General features: G+C 44.1%; 1 protein-coding gene across 1 annotated transcript in view; it reads right to left on the bottom strand.

The window, feature by feature from the left end:
* The window catches only part of LOC112257061 (D(1) dopamine receptor-like), a 2,355-nt gene extending 622 nt beyond the window's left edge, over positions 1–1,733 (bottom strand). The window contains exon 1 of the mRNA XM_024430641.2: positions 1–1,733. This exon is cut by the window's left edge and continues 622 nt beyond it. Within this exon, the coding sequence (XP_024286409.1) occupies positions 1–1,117 (1,117 nt within the window). The 5' untranslated portion in view covers positions 1,118–1,733.
* Between the last annotated feature and the right edge of the window lie 17,617 nt (positions 1,734–19,350).

Raw genomic sequence — 19,350 nt, forward strand, 5'->3', positions numbered from 1 at the left:
TAGAGAAGGCCTTACGGAAGTCTGGGTTGAAGGCGTATATGATGGGGTTGATGGAAGAGTTGGCCCAGCCCAACCACACAAACACATCAAACATCGTGGGGCTGATACAGGTGAAGGAGGCCGCGGCACCGCTGGGGGACGACTCACAGAACGGCACCATGCAGTTCAGGATGAAGAAGGGCAGCCAGCAGCACACGAACACGCCCACGATCAGAGTCAGCGTCTTCAGGACCTTTGTCTCTCGTTTGAACGTCATCTTGAACGAGCTCTCTGATTCGGAGATGCTGGATCCTCCGCCACCTCCACCCATACTGTTCTGTCGGTTCTTGGCGCTCTCTGCGGCCCTTTCTAGGGTGGCGATGCATCTGATCTGACGGTGAGTGATGCGGTAGATTTGGGTGTAGGTGGCCACCATGATGATCACTGGGATATAGAAGCTGATCAGAGAGGTAGAGATGGCGTAGGTCCGGTTCAAACTGAAGTGACAGTTGTCCCAGTCCCGGGGGGCCTGATGTGTGTTGTTATCCCCAACAGGGTTAGAGGAGTCTGGGGCAGGCTGGAGGCTGTAGGGTGGGGTTGTGGAGGTAGTGATGGAGGTAGAAGTAAAGGTCTGAGCTTTGTGCCAGCTGAGCTGGACGGGGATGAAGGAGATGAGGACGGAGAGCGTCCAGGCCACGCTGATCATTACAAACGCCACTTTAGGAGTCATCTTCCTCTCATAGCAGAACGGGCTGGAGATTGCCCAGTAACGGTCCACACTGATCACACACAGGTTCAAGATGGACGCCGTGGAGCACATGATGTCGAACACCACCCAAGTGTCGCAGAACGAGCCAAACGGCCAGAACCCTGCGACCTCCGTCACGGCCTTCCACGGCATCACCAGGACAGCGACCAGGAGGTCGGAGACGGCCAACGAGATCACAAAGAAGTTGGTGACTTTGGAACGCAGGTGACGGCACTTGGTGACGGCGGCACACACAAGGATGTTGCCGAGCAACGTGGAGAGGATGAGCAGCAAGAGGAAACAGCCAGTCAGGACGCGGGTTGAGGAGTCATCCAATAAGACGCCCCTGTCGCTGTCTGTGATGACCGTAGTGTCATTCGTCAGATCCATCTTCGGTGGAGATCCCACACAGGAGAGGGAAGATGTGTGTGTGTGTGTGGTGGGGGAGGGGCGGGGGGACTGGTGGAGAGGGGGTCAATCAGATCATAGTGTAGAGAAGAGCCGCGTCAGAAGGAAAGTCCTCTGGGTTTCTCCTTTTCATCCAAACATCTCTGATAACATCTTCTTGTTTGTTTGTGTCCCTTGATAACAAATAACAACAAGGTAAAAGACATTCCAGACAGCCTCTCTCTGGGGTTGGCATTGTTCCAGTCTCTGTATTAGTTCTGAAACCCTTTGTCCTGGAGAGGTGGATGGTTGTACATATTCCCACAGGGATAGTAGAGGTTTTAGATCTCGGTACAGGGTGAGAGGAGTCCTTCTGTCTGCTATATCAATGTGTCCTGTGGACAGACAGAAAGACAGGTAGACAGACGGTTCTCAGGCTGACCAAGGTGACTCTCCCTACCATCACCACTGGTCTCAGGCTGACCGAGGTCTCTCTCCCTACCATCACCACTGGTCTCAGGTTGACCGAGGTGACTCTCCCTACCATCAACACTGGTCTCAGGCTGACCGAGGTGACTCTCCCTACCATCACCACTGGTCTCAGGCTGACCAAGGTGACTCTCCCTACCATCACCACTGGTCTCAGGCTGACCGAGGTCTCTCCCCTACCATCACCACTGGTCTCAGGTTGACCGAGGTGACTCTCCCTACCATCAACACTGGTCTCAGGCTGACCGAGGTCTCTCTCCCTACCATCACCACTGGTCTCAGGTTGACCGAGGTGACCATCTCCCTACCATCACCACTGGTCTCAGGCTGACCGAGGTCTCTCTGACCCTACCATCACCACTGGTCTCAGGCTGACCGAGGTGACTCTCCCTACCATCACCACTGGTCTCAGGCTGACCGAGGTCTCTCTCCCTACCATCACCACTGGTCTCAGGTTGACCGAGGTGACTCTCCCTACCATCAACACTGGTCTCAGGCTGACCGAGGTGACTCTCCCTACCATCACCACTGGTCTCAGGCTGACCGAGGTCTCTCTCCCTACCATCACCACTGGTCTCAGGCTGACCGAGGTGACTCTCCCTACCATCAACACTGGTCTCAGGCTGACCGAGGTGACTCTCCCTACCATCAACACTGGTCTCAGGTTGACCGAGGTGACTCTCCCTACCATCAACACTGGTCTCAGGCTGACCGAGGTGACTCTCCCTACCATCACCACTGGTCTCAGGCTGACCAAGGTGACTCTCCCTACCATCACCACTGGTCTCAGGCTGACCGAGGTGACTCTCCCTACCATCACCACTGGTCTCAGGCTGACCGAGGTGACTCTCCCTACCATCACCACTGGTCTCAGGCTGACCGAGGTCTCTCTCCCTACCATCAACACTGGTCTCAGGCTGACCGAGGTCTCTCTCCTACCATCAACACTGGTCTCAGGCTGACCGAGGTGACTCTCCCTACCATCAACACTGGTCTCAGGCTGACCGAGGTGACTCTCCCTACCATCAACACTGGTCTCAGGCTGACCGAGGTGACTCTCCCTACCATCAACACTGGTCTCAGTCTGACCGAGGTGACTCTCCCTACCATCACCACTGGTCTCAGGCTGACCGAGGTGACTCTCCCTACCATCAACACTGGTCTCAGTCTGACCGAGGTGACTCTCCCTACCATCAACACTGGTCTCAGGCTGACCGAGGTGACTCTCCCTACCATCAACACTGGTCTCAGGCTGACCGAGGTGACTCTCCCTACCATCACCACTGGTCTCAGGCTGACCGAGGTCTCTCTCCCTACCATCAACACTGGTCTCAGGCTGACCGAGGTCTCTCTCCCTACCATCAACACTGGTCTCAGGCTGACCGAGGTGACTCTCCCTACCATCAACATTGGTCTCAGGCTGACCGAGGTGACTCTCCCTACCATCAACACTGGTCTCAGGCTGACCGAGGTGACTCTCCCTACCATCACCACTGGTCTCAGGCTGACCGAGGTCTCTCTCCCTACCATCACCACTGGTCTCAGGCTGACCGAGGTCTCTCTCCCTACCATCAACACTGGTCTCAGGCTGACCGAGGTGACTCTCCCTACCATCAACACTGGTCTCAGGCTGACCGAGGTGACTCTCCCTACCATCACCACTGGTCTCAGGCTGACCGAGGTGACTCTCCCTACCATCAACACTGGTCTCAGGCTGACCGAGGTGACTCTCCCTACCATCAACACTGGTCTCAGAGGACTGACAACGAAGCCTCATCAGAGTTAAATCATGAACAGTGTAAACTACACAATAGTGGTTCTCAAAACACAACTAGGTTGTTTATTTTCCTTAATAGTGTCTGTTTAATAGTTACATTATTTTGAAAAACAATCATGTTGTGTTACTTACTCTGCCTCTTTGAAACACCTTTCCATGGGTCCGATAGAGAGAATTAGCTTCTGTGTTGTTTTCGCATGCTTTAACATTAGAATGTACTGGCAGGTCCGGTAGCATCAGATTTGTTGTACAAAAATCTCTGGCTAGACAATGAAGTCATATTCTCTTCTATTCAATTATATTGTATTGTATTGTATTGTATTCTAGTATATAGAATACTTTCCTATTTAATTCAATTATATTCTAGTTTCCCAGTGTATGTTTTTGCACACCTAGGATGCTTTGTAAAATGAGTGTGGGTTAGAACTAGATCACATATATAACATCCAGCCAGCTCCATATAAGCAGTTACTCACCAATCTACTCAGAACAAGGCAATCATGAGATATCCAAGGGCAGCATCACTTCTCCAAAAGCACATTCCTTTGGGAAAACATTATTCATCTATTTGAATAAGAACTTGTTTGTTGGGGATTGAGTTCTGTTCACTTTCTGTAAAGCTGTGGCAAATAACCTAGGCAAATAACCGTTACCAATTAGATCCATGTCAAAGAAGGAAGGTAACAAATCAATGGGATAATGACAGGCGACCTCCGACCTAAGTCTTGACTTCAGACCATCAGTTAACGAACGACGGTAGACGGAGAGACACGACGGTTGAAGGAGCACAATGATAATTTGATTTGACAGTTGTGTGGCCTAACCTCCCTGACGCTTTCTGAAGTTGCGCTCGAAAAACACTTCGTTTGCGCAACGCTTCCCTCAGCGGAGTCAAGTCTCGTATATCCGCTCTCCCGGTCTCCCAGTCTCCGCAAAACCAAAGGCACCGAGAGGTCTCACTACCACCAGCGACCTCATTTCACATCACTGCTGTATCACTGCTGTGACGTCACATTGGCCTTTCGAAGAGGAGACCACATGAGACGATTGTCGTTTGGTTTATCCCCCCTGCATGGCGCACTTAATTCCGGAAAAATGTGAGCAAATCTCTACCCAATCTTCACCCGTTTTTTTATTTATATAAAAATGAGAATTAGACACTCTTCCAGAATAAAAAGTAGACATTTTACAAACCTCATGGAGGAGTATCCTCCTACTTGTGTTTCTTCTTTAATAAGTGTTACTGAATAATAAAGATTTATATTCAACCTTTTAGAGCATTAGTAGTCAGTGTCATTTAGGGAGAGATTATTTCCGGATGCACTTGGACACACACACAGGTCCCTGAGGCCACCTAATGGAGAGAGAGAGAATACTGATGGACGAATGGATGGATGAAGGGATGTCTATAAATCCATCTATCTGTGAAGGATGTGACCTGTGGGTAGATGAGGTCAGTCAATCAATCCGAATAATTAGTGATGACCTGTGAAAGATAACTTAATGTCTAGTCAGCACTTTAGCCGACACATCAAACTCCCAGCTCACGTCCCAAATGTTACCCTGTTCCCTAGATACTGCACTACTTTTGTAGTCCACTATGTAGGAAATAGGGAAACATTTGGGACATTGTCCAGTTTCTCTCCATCAAAATAGAGAGCCTTTCTGATACGACACAAAGTCATCTCAGTTTTAGCCCCTGCTGATGCAGGTGAAATAGTGTACATCGTCAACTAATAAATTGTCAGTTTTAGCCCCTGCTGACGCAGGTGAAATAGTGTACATCGTCAACTAATAAATTGTCAGTTTTAGCCCCTGCTGACGCAGGTGAAATAGTCATCTCAACTAATAAATTGTCAGTTTTAGCCCCTGCTGATGCAGGTGAAATAGTGTACATCGTCAACTAATAAATTGTCAGTTTTAGCCCCTGCTGACGCAGGTGAAATAGTGTACATCGTCAACTAATAAATTGTCAGTTTTAGCCCCTGCTGACGCAGGTGAAATAGTGTACATCGTCAACTAATAAATTGTCAGTTTTAGCCCCTGCTGATGCAGGTGAAATAGTGTACATCATCAACTAATACATTTGTTTGCTTCTCTAAAAATAAAACAATTTGACAATAGCTGTCATAGTCCCAGTTGTGTCTGTCTGTCAGCTAGAACTGGGTGCTAGAACAGGCTGATATAACAGGCAGCTGGAACAGGCTGCTAAAACAAGCAACTAAAACAGGCAACTAGAACAGGCAGCTGGAACAGGCCGCTGGAACAGGCAGCTAGAACAGGCAACTAGAACAGGCAGCTAGAACAGGCAGCTGGAACAGGCAGCAACAACAGGCAACTAGAACAGGCAGCTGGAACAGGCAGCTGGAACAGGCAGCAACAACAGGCAACTAGAACAGGCCGCTGGAACAAGCAGCTAGAACAGGCAACTAGAACAGGCAGCTAGAACAGGCAGCTGGAACAGGCAGCAACAACAGGCAACTAGAACAGGCAGCTGGAACAGGCAGCTAGAACAGGCAGCAACAACAGGCAACTGGAACAGGCAACTGGAACAGGCTGCTAAAACAGGAACTGGAACAGGCTGCTATAACAGGCAACTGGAACAGGCTGCTAGAACAGGCTGTTATAACAGGTAACTGGAACAGGCTGCTAAAACAGGCAACTGGAACAGGTTGCTAGAACAGGCAGCTGGAACAGGCTGCTAAAACAGGCAGCTGGAACAGGCAACTAGAACAGGCAACTGGAACAGGCTGCTATAACAGTCAACTGGAACAGGCTGCTATAACAGGCAACTGGAACAGGCTGCTATAACAGGCAACTGGAACAGGCTGCTATAACAGTCAACTGGAACAGGCTGCTATAACAGTGAACTGGAACAGGCTGCTATAACAGGCAACTGGAACAGGCTGCTATAACAGGCTGCTATAACAGGCTGCTGGAACAGGCTGCTAAAACAGGCTGCTATAACAGGCTGCTAAAACAGGCTGCTATAACAGGCAACTGGAACAGGCTGCTAAAACAGGCAGCTGGAACAGGCTAGTATAACAGGCTGCTATAACAGGCTGCTAAAACAGGCTGCTAAAACAGGCTGCTAAAACAGGCAGCTGGAGCAGGCAACTAGAACAGGCTGCTAAAACAGGCAACTGGAACAGGCAACTAGAACAGGCAACTGGAACAGGCAACTAGAACAGGCAACTGGAACAGGCAACTAGAACAGGCAACTGGAACAGGTTGCGAAAACAGGCAACTAGAACAGGCAACTGGAACAGGTTGCGAAAACAACTCTTAGTGAGAAAACTCAAAACAGATCATTAAAAAGGCTAAGCAAATGTTAAATTAGCTAAGTAGCCTACAACACAAATCATACAAAGGTCATCATATTCCCAATGGGCCCTAGTCAAAAGTATCGCACTAAATAGGGAATAGGGTGCCATTTGGGACGTAACCACATGTTGGTCTTCCTGTACTCCTCTCCAGACTTTGTACTGTAGTTGATCGTCTTAAAATATCCAAGATCTTTGGTGGAATTATTCAATGCATGATAACAGTGGAGAGCATTGAAACAGTAATGACGTAGTCACCCGGAAACACGAGCGCAGCAAAATAGCAAAATGATGTTTGGAGTAACAAGTTATGTTGGGGTATCTTATCGCGTGTGGGCGTTCGTACAAACTTTAAATCCTCGCTCTCTTCAGATGGAGAGACTAAATAAAGGAGTCAGATAAGATCTCTCCATCCTCATAGAGAGGATTGTGGGTAACGGCATGTATCTTCTTGTACATCATACTTCTGGTCTGTATGTCTTGGTTGAGGTCTACAGAGGTGATGAACAGTATCACATCTCCTTTCACTGGATGCACCCCAAATGGCACCCTATTCCCTATATAGTGCACTAGTTTTGACCAGGAAAAATAGGGTACTAGTGCACCAAATAATGAATAGGATGCCATTTGGGACACAGAAGACTGTGCGATGTGTCCTCCTCTGCTTCTGTTGGGATGTTGAAGTCTGTAAGGCCAGGCACCACAGGCTGAAATTACATGCTTCCTGTAGACTTCCAGCACGCAGAGACATAAATATGGTATCTATCTGTTATCTCTCCTGACAGGGACTTGACAAATGAACCCTGGACACCACTGAATGACCTGGGTCTTGTTTGTAGGAAGAAGATACAGTAGCGAGGCTATATACAAAGTTTTGAAAAATATATATTTATTTTCCTTAAAAAATACAGTTGATCGCACATCATTGATGTAAGATCTTTACATTATAAAATGTAGGATTCATCCACATTCAACCATTATAGAATAAATAAATAAATATTCAATACATAACATTTGTACATTCATTTAAAATATTCTGTAATACAATATCAAATTATCTTATTTGAGAACAATTATGCTTTTCATCATGGAAGTACATAGTACAGTATATCAATCAAACGTTTATATTCTGTCTACAAGCAGACATGGGAAGAACACGGACTGTAAATCTTCAAGACACATTTAGAAAGTAATAATTTAACAAATAAATATGTTTGTTTAAATAAATAAATAAATACATTTTAAAAATTACTCAACTTGTGAATACCTTTTCTTTAACATAGTGAGCCAATCCGTAAGTAGTACATTGAAAAATACATTAACAATCTAAACCTGAGAATGGTCTATAAATAATCATTACTTCTCTCACAAAGAGCGATGCAGCATATTTATGGGCCATATTACCCAGAGAGATCAATTAATAAGATATAGAGAATCTAATGACTGTATCTATAGAGTAGTATCTCTCACACACATTCGTTTTCATTAAGGTTCCGGAGGAATAATATGTACTTCATTAGAACGATTAACGTCTGTGAACGGGGAAGATTTCTGTCCATCATGGGGCAGATCCTGGCCTCCTTTAAAAATAAAACACATTCAACCATTAGTATGTAGCCTTCAGTGTCCTGAACCAACTTCTACCAGTAGAGTGGGCAGAACCGTCCTGGAGCTGGACCTGAACCAACTTCTACCAGTAGAGTGGGCAGAACTGTCCCGGAGCTGGACCTGAACCAACTTCTACCAGTAGAGTGAATAAACTGTGTGTATTAAACAGAGGCAAATGGCAACATATTCCCTATATAGTGCACTACTTTTGACCAGGGCCCATAGGGACTGACCTGTCCAAAACACTAAACTAAACAATGTGTATAAAACAGTGTTCAGAAACTCACCTTAGGGGTAGATTTCTGAGGCAGAGCCTGGATGTTCTTTTGTAGTCTGTTCAGAAGGGGTTTGTGTTCCTCGGTCCGGGCCTTCACCTTGTTGACCACATGCTTCAGCCCAGTGGCAAACATCCCCTGGCACTCACACTGCAAGTAACACATGAGGAGACTTAATCAGACCGCAGTTCAGACAATAGTTGGAAGTTATGCATACACTACGTGTGTGTGTGTGTGTGTGTGTGTGTGTGTGTGTGTGTGTGTGTGTGTGTGTGTGTGTGTGTGTGTGTGTGTGTGTGTGTGTGTGTGTGTGTGTGCGTGTGTGCATGTGGATTGATGAAGGATAGAAGACTTACTGCGTTATCCTCCATTTCTTGTGTTGGTACTCTGTAGGGCAGCAATGTCTGTATGATGGAAGTAAAACAGTCATCAGATAAGAAAGGCTGCATTCAGAATATTACAGTATATTACGACTCCACCAGTCATCTCACTGTCTCTGTGTATTTATTTCATTTAGAACACATCTCTTGTTGAACCAATGCCCTGCAGTTTGTGACTAGCCACGATGAACCACGTAGTATGGAACTCACCAACCAACTCCTCACATGTCAAACTACTGTCAGTGAGGTTAACTTTGAACTCTAAGTTTACGTCCCAAATAGCACCCTTGCACTCATATAGGGCACTACTCTGGTCAAAAGTAATGCCCTATATAGGGAATAGGGTGTCATTTGTGGCACAACTCTAACTACAAGTGATGAGAACATTCCCATAACTGTATACTTACAAAATGTAAGTTCTTCCGTGTGAGGTTTTCCAGGTCTTCCAGGATCTCTGTGTGTAAGTTGTTGCCCAGGCCGAGATGCAGCATGTTGAGAAACATAATGACGACAACAACAGACTTTATCATTTTCAAACTGTGATCTCTGGTTCTCTGTCTCTGTCTCTCTTTGCTTCTCTCTGTCGGTCTCTGTAAAATGTGTGAAGTGAATATGATCGAGATCAGCAGCATTGATGCTTTTTATGATAAACAAACCGGAAGTTGTTGTGAGAGGGCGTAAAGAAACCGTGATGTCACTGAAACAGCCCTTTTCTGAGACAACACTATTATCATCATCATCATCATCATCATCATCATCATCATCATCACCACCACAGCAATTAATGGCCAGGGATGATATTCGTGCATATACGAATCTGATGAAGATGTTTGATAGATAGTTTCATGTTTTTTGTGTCCAGGAGCATATATGTGTTAACAAAATGCTGACTTGTTAAATGAAAATAAAGATGTTTAGAATTGCTGCTCTCTCGTTCCAGACCAGCAGATGTCTTTTTAGAGTGTGTGTGTACATGGTGAGAGAGATGGTGCACTGGAAAAGCTATGGAGAGTCAACATATTACACTTAGCTTTCATCAAATAAAGGCTCTGACAGTTTGCAAAAACTTTTTGAGGAGGGGTTTTGTGAATGTGGAGCTCTGGCCTCTTGTGCGAGATGACCCAGAGATTCAGCTTGAGTTCTAGGCTACTATAGGAAGTGGTTGTCAGTGAGATAAAATGACTCTATATTTATCTGGTTGCACAGACAGACTTTTTCTGTGCCTCAGAGTTTCTGTAGTGTCAATGAAACCTTATCAGGAACTATCACCTCAGCCACACTGCTGATGCTGACGCTGGGCTAGGTTTATTTTCTTCTTAGAATTTTCTGTGACAAGATTTAAATAACTAACCTTAACCCTAACCCTAATCTTAACTTTAACCCAGTTCCATCATTCAAATAGTAAAGGAATCTGAGCTGCTGCCGCCTATAGAGTATTTGATGGTTCATGAACGTGGTCAGAACACATGGAAATCTGTGACAAATTTAGACTATGTCCCAAATGGCACCTTATGCCCTTTACAGGGCACTACATCTACCAGGGCCCATATAGGGAATAGGGTGCCATTTGGGAAGCAGCCTATGAGATGGTTATCTCTGCTGTTTAAATCAGGTTTCCTTTCAGAACTAGATGTTTTCATTTGCATATTCACGTCTAGACCCACTCACACATCACCTCCATGAGTCTGATGATATCTCATATGTATAGTGCACACTGGAGTTAATACACATCAGCTACATTTCCAGTACATTAACCATATATATGTACAGTATGTCACCATTAGCATGCTCTAATAAATTATCAAATTTTTTATTCATTATTTTTACATAACAAATTCTGATGATTAAATTGTCCACTCTCCCAGCCTTCCATCTCCAGCTGGCGTCAGCCAGGCATTCTGTGTAATGTGTTTCTGTTGTGATGTGTGTTTACTTATGTTTGTGCTAATTTCATTTGCCCTCAGTGGCTATGTAATTGCTTAACACTTATGCATACACACCCCCATAACCAAGTCTAGAATGATTACACTAATTCACTAATATATCTGTGTAGTGGTAGAGCCTCACGCTGGTTAATGCAACAACATCATCCTATAGCTATAGGCTGAAGCCATATAGAATCTAGCAGAAACACCATCCTATCAGATCTGGGTTCAAATATTATTCTCAATAATTAAAATAGTTTGAGCCTTGCTCTGGCCTGCCTGGAATGGCCGATTTGTGGGGTTGCAGGGCAGGGTTGCAGATATGGGGCTACTCAATCAATCAATCAAATATTTTTATGAAGCCCTTTTTACATCAGCAGATGTTACAAAGTGCTATACAGAAACCCAGCCTAAATCCCCAAACAGCAAGCAATGCTGATGTAGAAGCACAGTGGCTAGGGAAAACTCCCTAGAAAGGCAGGAACTTAGGAAGAAACCTAGAGAGGAACCAGGCACTGAGGGGTGGCCAGTCCAGCTTCTGGCTGTGCTGGGTGGATATTATAAGGGTACATGGCCATTCAGGCCAGATTGGTCTTCAGGATGTTCAAATGTTCATAGATGACCAGTGGGGTCAAATAATAATCACAGTGGTTGTAGAGGGTGCAACAGGTCAGTACCTCAGGAGTAAATGTCAGTTGGCTTTTCATAGCCGAGCATTCAGAGGTCGAGACAGCAGGTGCAGTAGAGAAAGAGAGAGAGAGGGAGAGGTAGTTGAAAATAACAGGTTCGGGACAAGGTAGTACGTCCAGTGAACAGGTCAGGGTTCCATAGCCACAGGCAGAACAGTTGAAACTATAGCAGCAGCATGGCCAAGTGGACTGGGGACAGCCAGGAGTCATCAGGCCAGGTCGTCTTGAGGCATTGTCCTAGGGCTCAGGTCCTAGGAGAGAGAGAGAATTAGAAGGAGCATGCTTAAATTCACACAGTACACCAGATAAGACAGGAGAATTACACCAGATGTAAGACTGACACTAGCCCCCCGGCATATAGACTATTGCAGCATAGATCCTGGAGGCTGAGACGGGGGCGATGACACTGTGGTCCTGTCCGACGATACTCCCGGACAGGGCCAACCATGCAGGATATAACCCCACCCAAGGCTGAGTATAGCCCACCAAGATTCTAGGGACAATAAGGAGGCCTGCATCTTGTGATTGTTGCGTACGTGTAGGTATGTACGGCAGGACGAAATCAGAGATATGTAGGAGCAAGCCCATGTAATGCTTTGTAGCTTAGAAGTAAAAGCTTGACATCTGCCCTAGCCTTAACAGGAAGCCAGTGTAGAGAGGCTAGCACTGGAATAATATGAATGATACATTTTTTGGTTCTAGTCAGGATTCTAGCAGCCGTGTTTAACACTTACTGAAGTTTATTTAGTGATTCATCCTGGGAGCCGGGGAGTAGAGCATTGCGTACTCTAATCTAGAAGTGACAAAAACATACATTTATGGACCAAAGGTTTCTGATTTTTGCAATGTTACGAAGATGGAAAAAAGCTGTCCTTGAAAAATTCTTGATATGTTCGTCAAAAGAGAGATCAGGGTCCAGAGTAATGCGGAGGCCCTTCACAGTTATTTTTGAGACGACTGTTCAACCATTAAGATGAATTGCCAGATACAACAGATCTCTTTGTTTCTTGGAACCGAGAAGAGGCATCTCTGTTTTATCTGAGTTCAAAGTGAAACATTTGCCTTTTCCCCAGTGTATTTATCCCTGTGTTTCTGTACCAGTTTGTCTTGTATGTTCCAAGTCAACCAGTAGTTTTCCCGGTGTTTTTTAGTGTTTTTTTTGTTCTTGTTGCATTTCTTCATTTTCTAGTCCTCCTGGTTTTGACCTTTGACTGTTTCTGGACTCTGTACCTGCCTGCCTCGACCACTAGCCTGTCTGCCACTCTGTACCTCCTGGACTCTGATCTGGTTTTGACCTTTGCCTGTTTCTTGACTCTGTACCTGCCTGCCTCGACCACTAGCCTGTCTGCCACTCTATACCTCCTGGACTCTGATCTGGTTTTGACCTTTTTCCCTGTCCACGACCATTCTCTTGCCTACTTCTTTTGGATAAATAAACATTGTAAGACCTCAACCATCTGCCAACTGTGTCTGCATCTGGGTCTCGCCTTGATATAGTCTGAAACACAGGCTTCCAGGGTAAGCTATTTTGGGGTTTCATCAAAATGTACAGCTGTGTGTCGTTCGCATAGCAGTGAAAGTTGACATTGTATTTCTGAAAGGCATCACCAAGAGGTAGTATGTGTGTGAAAACAATAGTGGTCCTAAAATGGAACATTGAAGAACACTGAAACGTATAATTGATTTGTTGGAGGACAAACCATCCACCGAGAGAAACATATCTTTCAGACCGATATGATCTAAACCAGTCCAGAACTTGTCCATGTAGACCAATTAGTTTCTAATCTCTCCAAAGAATGTGGTGGTCGATGGTGTCAAAAGCAACACTAAGTTCTAGGAGGATGAGGACCGATGCAGAGCCCTGGTCTGACGCCACTAAAAAGGTAATTTACAACTTTCAGGAGTGCAGTCTGCTAAAACAGGCATCTGGAACAGGCAACTGCAACAGGCAGCTAGCGTGTAGAGCCACATTGAGGCAGCAGCTCAGTGATCGACACTGAGAGACATATGTTAAATAACAGAGCAATTTACATTTTTTTTGTATGACTTTGGTGTAATTCTCACAACTCTTAGTACAAAACTCAAAACAGATCATTAAAAAGGCTAAACAAATGTTAAATTAGTCTACAAAACAATTCATACAAAGGACATCATATTCCCAATGGGCCCTAGTCAAAAGTATCGCACTAAATAGGGAATAGGGTGCCATTTGGGACGTAACCACATGTTGGTCTTCCTGTACTCCTCTCCAGACTTTGTACTGTAGTTGATCGTCTTAAAATATCCAAGATCTTTGGTGGAATTATTCAATGCATGATAACAGTGGAGCGCATTGAAACAGTAATGACGTAGTCACCCGGAAACACGAGCGCAGCAAAATAGCAAAATGATGTTTGGAGTAACAAGTTATGTTGGGGTATCTTATCGCGTGTGTGCGTTCGTACAAACTTTAAATCCTCGCTCTCTTCAGATGGAGAGACTAAATAAAGGAGTCAGATAAGATCTCTCCATCCTCATAGAGAGGATTGTGGGTAACGGCATGTATCTTCTTGTACATCATACTTCTGGTCTGTATGTCTTGGTTGAGGTCTACAGAGGTGATGAACAGTATCACATCTCCTTTCACTGCATGCACCCCAAATGGCACCCTATTCCCTATATAGTGCACTAGTTTTGACCAGGAAAAATAGGGTACTAGTGCACCAAATAATGAATAGGATGCCATTTGGGACACAGAAGACTGTGCGATGTGTCCTCCTCTGCTTCTGTTGGGATGTTGAAGTCTGTAAGGCCAGGCACCACAGGCTGAAATGACATGCTTCCTGTAGACTTCCAGCACGCAGAGACATAAATATGGTATCTATCTGTTATCTCTCCTGACAGGGACTTGACAAATGAACCCTGGACACCACTGAATGACCTGGGTCTTGTTTGTAGGAAGAAGATACAGTAGCGAGGCTATATACAAAGTTTTGAAAAATATATATTTATTTTCCTTAAAAAATACAGTTGATCGCACATCATTGATGTAAGATCTTTACATTATAAAATGTAGGATTCATCCACATTCAACCATTATAGAATAAATAAATAAATATTCAATACATAACATTTGTACATTCATTTGAAATATTCTGTAATACAATATCAAATTATCTTATTTGAGAACAATTATGCTTTTCATCATGGAAGTACATAGTACAGTATATCAATCAAACGTTTATATTCTGTCTACAAGCAGACATGGGAAGAACACGGACTGTAATCTTTAAGACATAATTCAAAAGTAATAATTTAACAAATAAATATGTTTGTTTAAATACATTTAAAAAATAACTCGATTTTTGAATACATTTCAATAAAAACAGAGTGATCCAATCAATAAGTAGTACAACAAAAAATACATGAACAACCTAAACCTGAGAATGGTCTATAAATAATCATTACTTCTCTCACAAAGAGCGATGCAGCATATTTATGGGCCATATTACCCAGAGAGATCAATTAATAAGATATAGAGAATCTAATGACTGTATCTATAGAGTAGTATCTCTCACACACATTCGTTTTCATTAAGGTTCCGGAGGAATAATATGTACTTCATTAGAACGATTGTCGCCTGTAAACGGGGGAGATCTTTGTCCATCATGGGGCAGATCCTGGCCTCCTTTAAAAATAAAACACATTCAACCATTAGTATGTAGCCTTCAGTGTCCTGAACCAACTTCTACCAGTAGAGTGGGCAGAACTGTCCCGGAGCTGGACCTGAACCAACTTCTACCAGTAGAGTGGGCAGAACTGTCCCGGAGCTGGACCTGAACCAACTTCTACCAGTAGAGTGGGCAGAACTGTCCCGGAGCTGGACCTGAACCAACTTCTACCAGTAGAGTGGGCAGAACTGTCCCGGAGCTGGACCTGAACCAACTTCTACCAGTAGAGTGGGCAGAACCGTCCCGGAGCTGGACCTGAACCAACTTCTACCAGTAGAGTGGGCAGAACTGTCCCGGAGCTGGACCTGAACCAACTTCTACCAGTAGAGTGGGCAGAACCGTCCCGGAGCTGGACCTGAACCAACTTCTACCAGTAGAGTGGGCAGAACCGTCCCGGAGCTGGACCTGAACCTGAACCAACTTCTACCAGTAGAGTGAATAAACTGTGTGTATTAAACAGAGGCAAATGGCAACATATTCCCTATATAGTGCACTACTTTTGACCAGGGCCCATAGGGACTGACCTGTCCAAAACACTAAACTAAACAATGTGTATAAAACAGCCAGTGTTCAGAAACTCACCTCATGGGTAGAGATCTGAGGCAGAGCCTGGATGTTCTTCTGCAGTCTGTTCAGAAGTGGTTTGTGTTCCTCGGTCCGGGGCTTCACCTTGTCGACCACACGCTTCAGCTGAGTGGCAAACACCCCCTGGCACTTACACTCCAGCTAATACATGAGTAGACTTGATCAGATCACAATTCAGACAACAGTTGTGAGTTATGCATACACTACGTGTGTGTGTGTGTGTGTGTGTGTGTGTGTGTGTGTGTGTGTGTGTGTGTGTGTGTGTGTGTGTGTGTGTGTGTGTGTGTGCATGTGGATTGATGAAGGATAGAAGACTTACTGCGTTATCCTCCATTTCTTGTGTTGGTACTCTGTAGGGCAGCAATGTCTGTATGATGGAAGTAAAACAGTCATCAGATAAGAAAGGCTGCATTCAGAATATTACAGTATATTACAACTCCACCAGTCATCTCACTGTCTCTGTGTATTTATTTCATTTAGAACACATCTCTTGTTAAACCAATGCCCTGCAGTTTGTGACTAGCCAAGATGGGCCACGTAGTATGGAACTCACCAACCAACTCCTCACATGTCAAACTACTGTCAGTGAGCTTAACTTTGAACTCTAAGTTTACGTCCCAAATAGCACCCTTGCACTCATATAGGGCACTACTCTGGTCAAAAGTAATGCCCTATATAGGGAATAGGGTGTCATTTGTGGCACAACTCTAACTACAAGTGATGAGAACATTCCTACAACTGTATACTTACAAAATTGAAGTTCTTCTGTGTGAGGTTTTCCAGGTCTTCCAGGATCTCTGTGCGTAAGTTGTTGCCCAGGCCGAGATGCAGCATGTTGAGAAACATAATGACGACGACAACAGACTTTATCATTTTCAAACTGTGATCTCTGGTTCTCTGTCTCTCTTTGCTTCTCTCTGTCGGTCTCTGTAAAATGTGTGAAGTGAATATGATAGAGATCAGCAGCATTGATGCTTTTTATGATAAACAAACAGGAAGTTGTTGTGAGAGGGCGTAAAGAAACCGTGATGTCACTGAAACAGCCCTTTTCTGAGACATCAAGGAAAACACTGTATTATCATCATCATCATCACCACCAAAGCAATTAATGGTCAGGGATGATATTCATGCATATACGAATCTGATGAAGATGTTTGATAGATAGTTTCATGTTTTTTTGTGTCCAGGAGCATATATCTGTTAAAAAATGCTGACTTGTTAAATGAAAATCTATTAAAGATGTTTAGAATTGCTGCTCTCTCGTTCCAGACCAGCAGATGTCTTTTTAGAGTGTGTGTGTACATGGTGAGAGAGATGGTGCACTGGAAAAGCTATGGAGAGTCAACATATTACACTTAGCTTTCATCAAATAAAGGCTCTGACAGTTTGCAAAAACTTTTTGAGGAGGGGTTTTGTGAATGTGGAGCTCTGGCCTCTTGTGCGAGATGACCCAGAGATTCAGCTTGAGTTCTAGGCTACTATAGGAAGTGGTTGTCAGTGAGCTAAAATGACTCTATATTTACCTGGTTGCACAGACAGACTTTTTCTGTGCCTCTCAAGCCTGCTTGAAGCACTCTGACCATGCTTGAAACCGTATTGCCCATGAGATAAATCAACCATGAAGTGACTCTAGGTCAGGCAAGTTGCACAATGGGTCTGCATCTGAAACAGCACCCTGTTCCCTATATAGTGCACTACTTTTGACCAGAGTCCTATGGTTCCTGGTAAAATGTAGTGTACAAGGGAATAGGGTGCCATTTCGGAAGCACCCAAGCTGTCAGTCTAGGCAGTGTAAAAGTAACTTTCCATCACAGGAGGTTGGTGGCACCTTAATTGGGGAGGACGGGCTCATGGTGATGGCTGGAGTGGAATCAGTGGAATAGTATCAAATACGTCAAACCCTTGAGTTTCATTCCTTTCACTCTGTTGCAGCCATTGTTATGAGCCTTCCACTGCTTTCCATTGAAGAAGCTGTGGGGTTTCTCAGCCTTCTCTAGTGTGTGAGGAGGAGTTGACTAATAATACCCTGTGTGAAGCAGAGTTTTCATAGTGTCAATGAAACCTTATCAGGAACTATCATCTCAGCCACACTGCTGATAATGACGCTGGGTTAGGTTTATTTTCTTCTTAGAATTTTCTAGTTTGAATAACTAACCTTAACCCTAACCCTAATCTTAACTTTAACCCAGTTCCATCATTCGAATAGTAAAGGAATCTGAGCTGCTGCCGCCTATAGAGTCTTTGATGGTTCATGAACGTGGTCAGAACACATGGAAATCTGTGACAAATTTAGACTATGTCCCAAATGGCACCTTATGCCCTTTACAGGGCACTACATCTACCAGGGCCCATATAGGGAATAGGGTGCCATTTGGGAAGCAGCCTATGAGATGGTTATCTCTGCTGTTTAAATCAGGTTTCCTGTCAGAACTCACTCACACATCTCCTCCATGAGTATAACTATACCTCATATGTATAGTGCACACTGGAGTTAATACACCTCAGCTGATCATATACAGTATGTATAAATTATACATTTTTTAAATATTTTTATTTATTTTACATTTTCTGAATTTTTCTCCCCAATTTCGTAGTATCCAATTGTTAGTATCTTGTCTCATCACTACAACTCCCATATGGGCTAGGGAGAGACGAAGGTTGAAAGTCATGCGTCCTCCGATACACAACCCAACCAAGCCGCACTGCTTCTTAAAACCTCTTGATGCTACCCATCCCGGATCCGGGATCGTGACTACGGCTCAAGCTCATTAGCATAACACAAAATGTGAAAAAATATTCTTAGACATATTTAACCTCCACACCTACACAAGTCCAATAGCTCAAATGAAAGATAAACACCTTGTTCATCTACCCAGCAAGTCAGATTTCTAAAATGTTTTACGGCGAAAACATAGCACACATTTATATTAGACCACCACCGAAACAAAAGGCAAACGGCGGCCATTTTGTCCCAGAAAATATAAAATTTAAAAGTAGGATTAAAAAATAAATAATTCACTAACCTTTTGAAAATCTTCATCAGATGACAGTAATATTACATGTTACACAGTACATTTTTTTTTTTTTCAATAATATGCCATTAATATCCATAAATCTCTGTTTACAATGACGACATTTCAAAAAATGCTACTCAAAATGTCCGGAGAAATTATGATAGCTCGGACAGATAACGTCAGATAACAAGCAATAAACATGACTAAATATACATGTTCTACATATAGTTACAAAGATACACTTCTTCTTAATACAACCGCTGTGTTACATTTATTTTTAACGTTACAGAATTCGTTCACTAGTCTATGCTATGAGTCGGCGCTCAGATATTAGCAGTGTCTCCTCTACGTTTGGAGTCCACAGAAACCCAAAATAACCACATAAATATTCCCTTACCTTTGATGTTCTTCGATCAGAAGACGTAGAAGGAGTCATACTTACCCAATACATCGTTTGGTTT

This window comes from Oncorhynchus tshawytscha, linkage group LG08 (assembly GCF_018296145.1).
Source record: "Oncorhynchus tshawytscha isolate Ot180627B linkage group LG08, Otsh_v2.0, whole genome shotgun sequence".
NCBI lineage: Eukaryota > Metazoa > Chordata > Actinopteri > Salmoniformes > Salmonidae > Oncorhynchus > Oncorhynchus tshawytscha.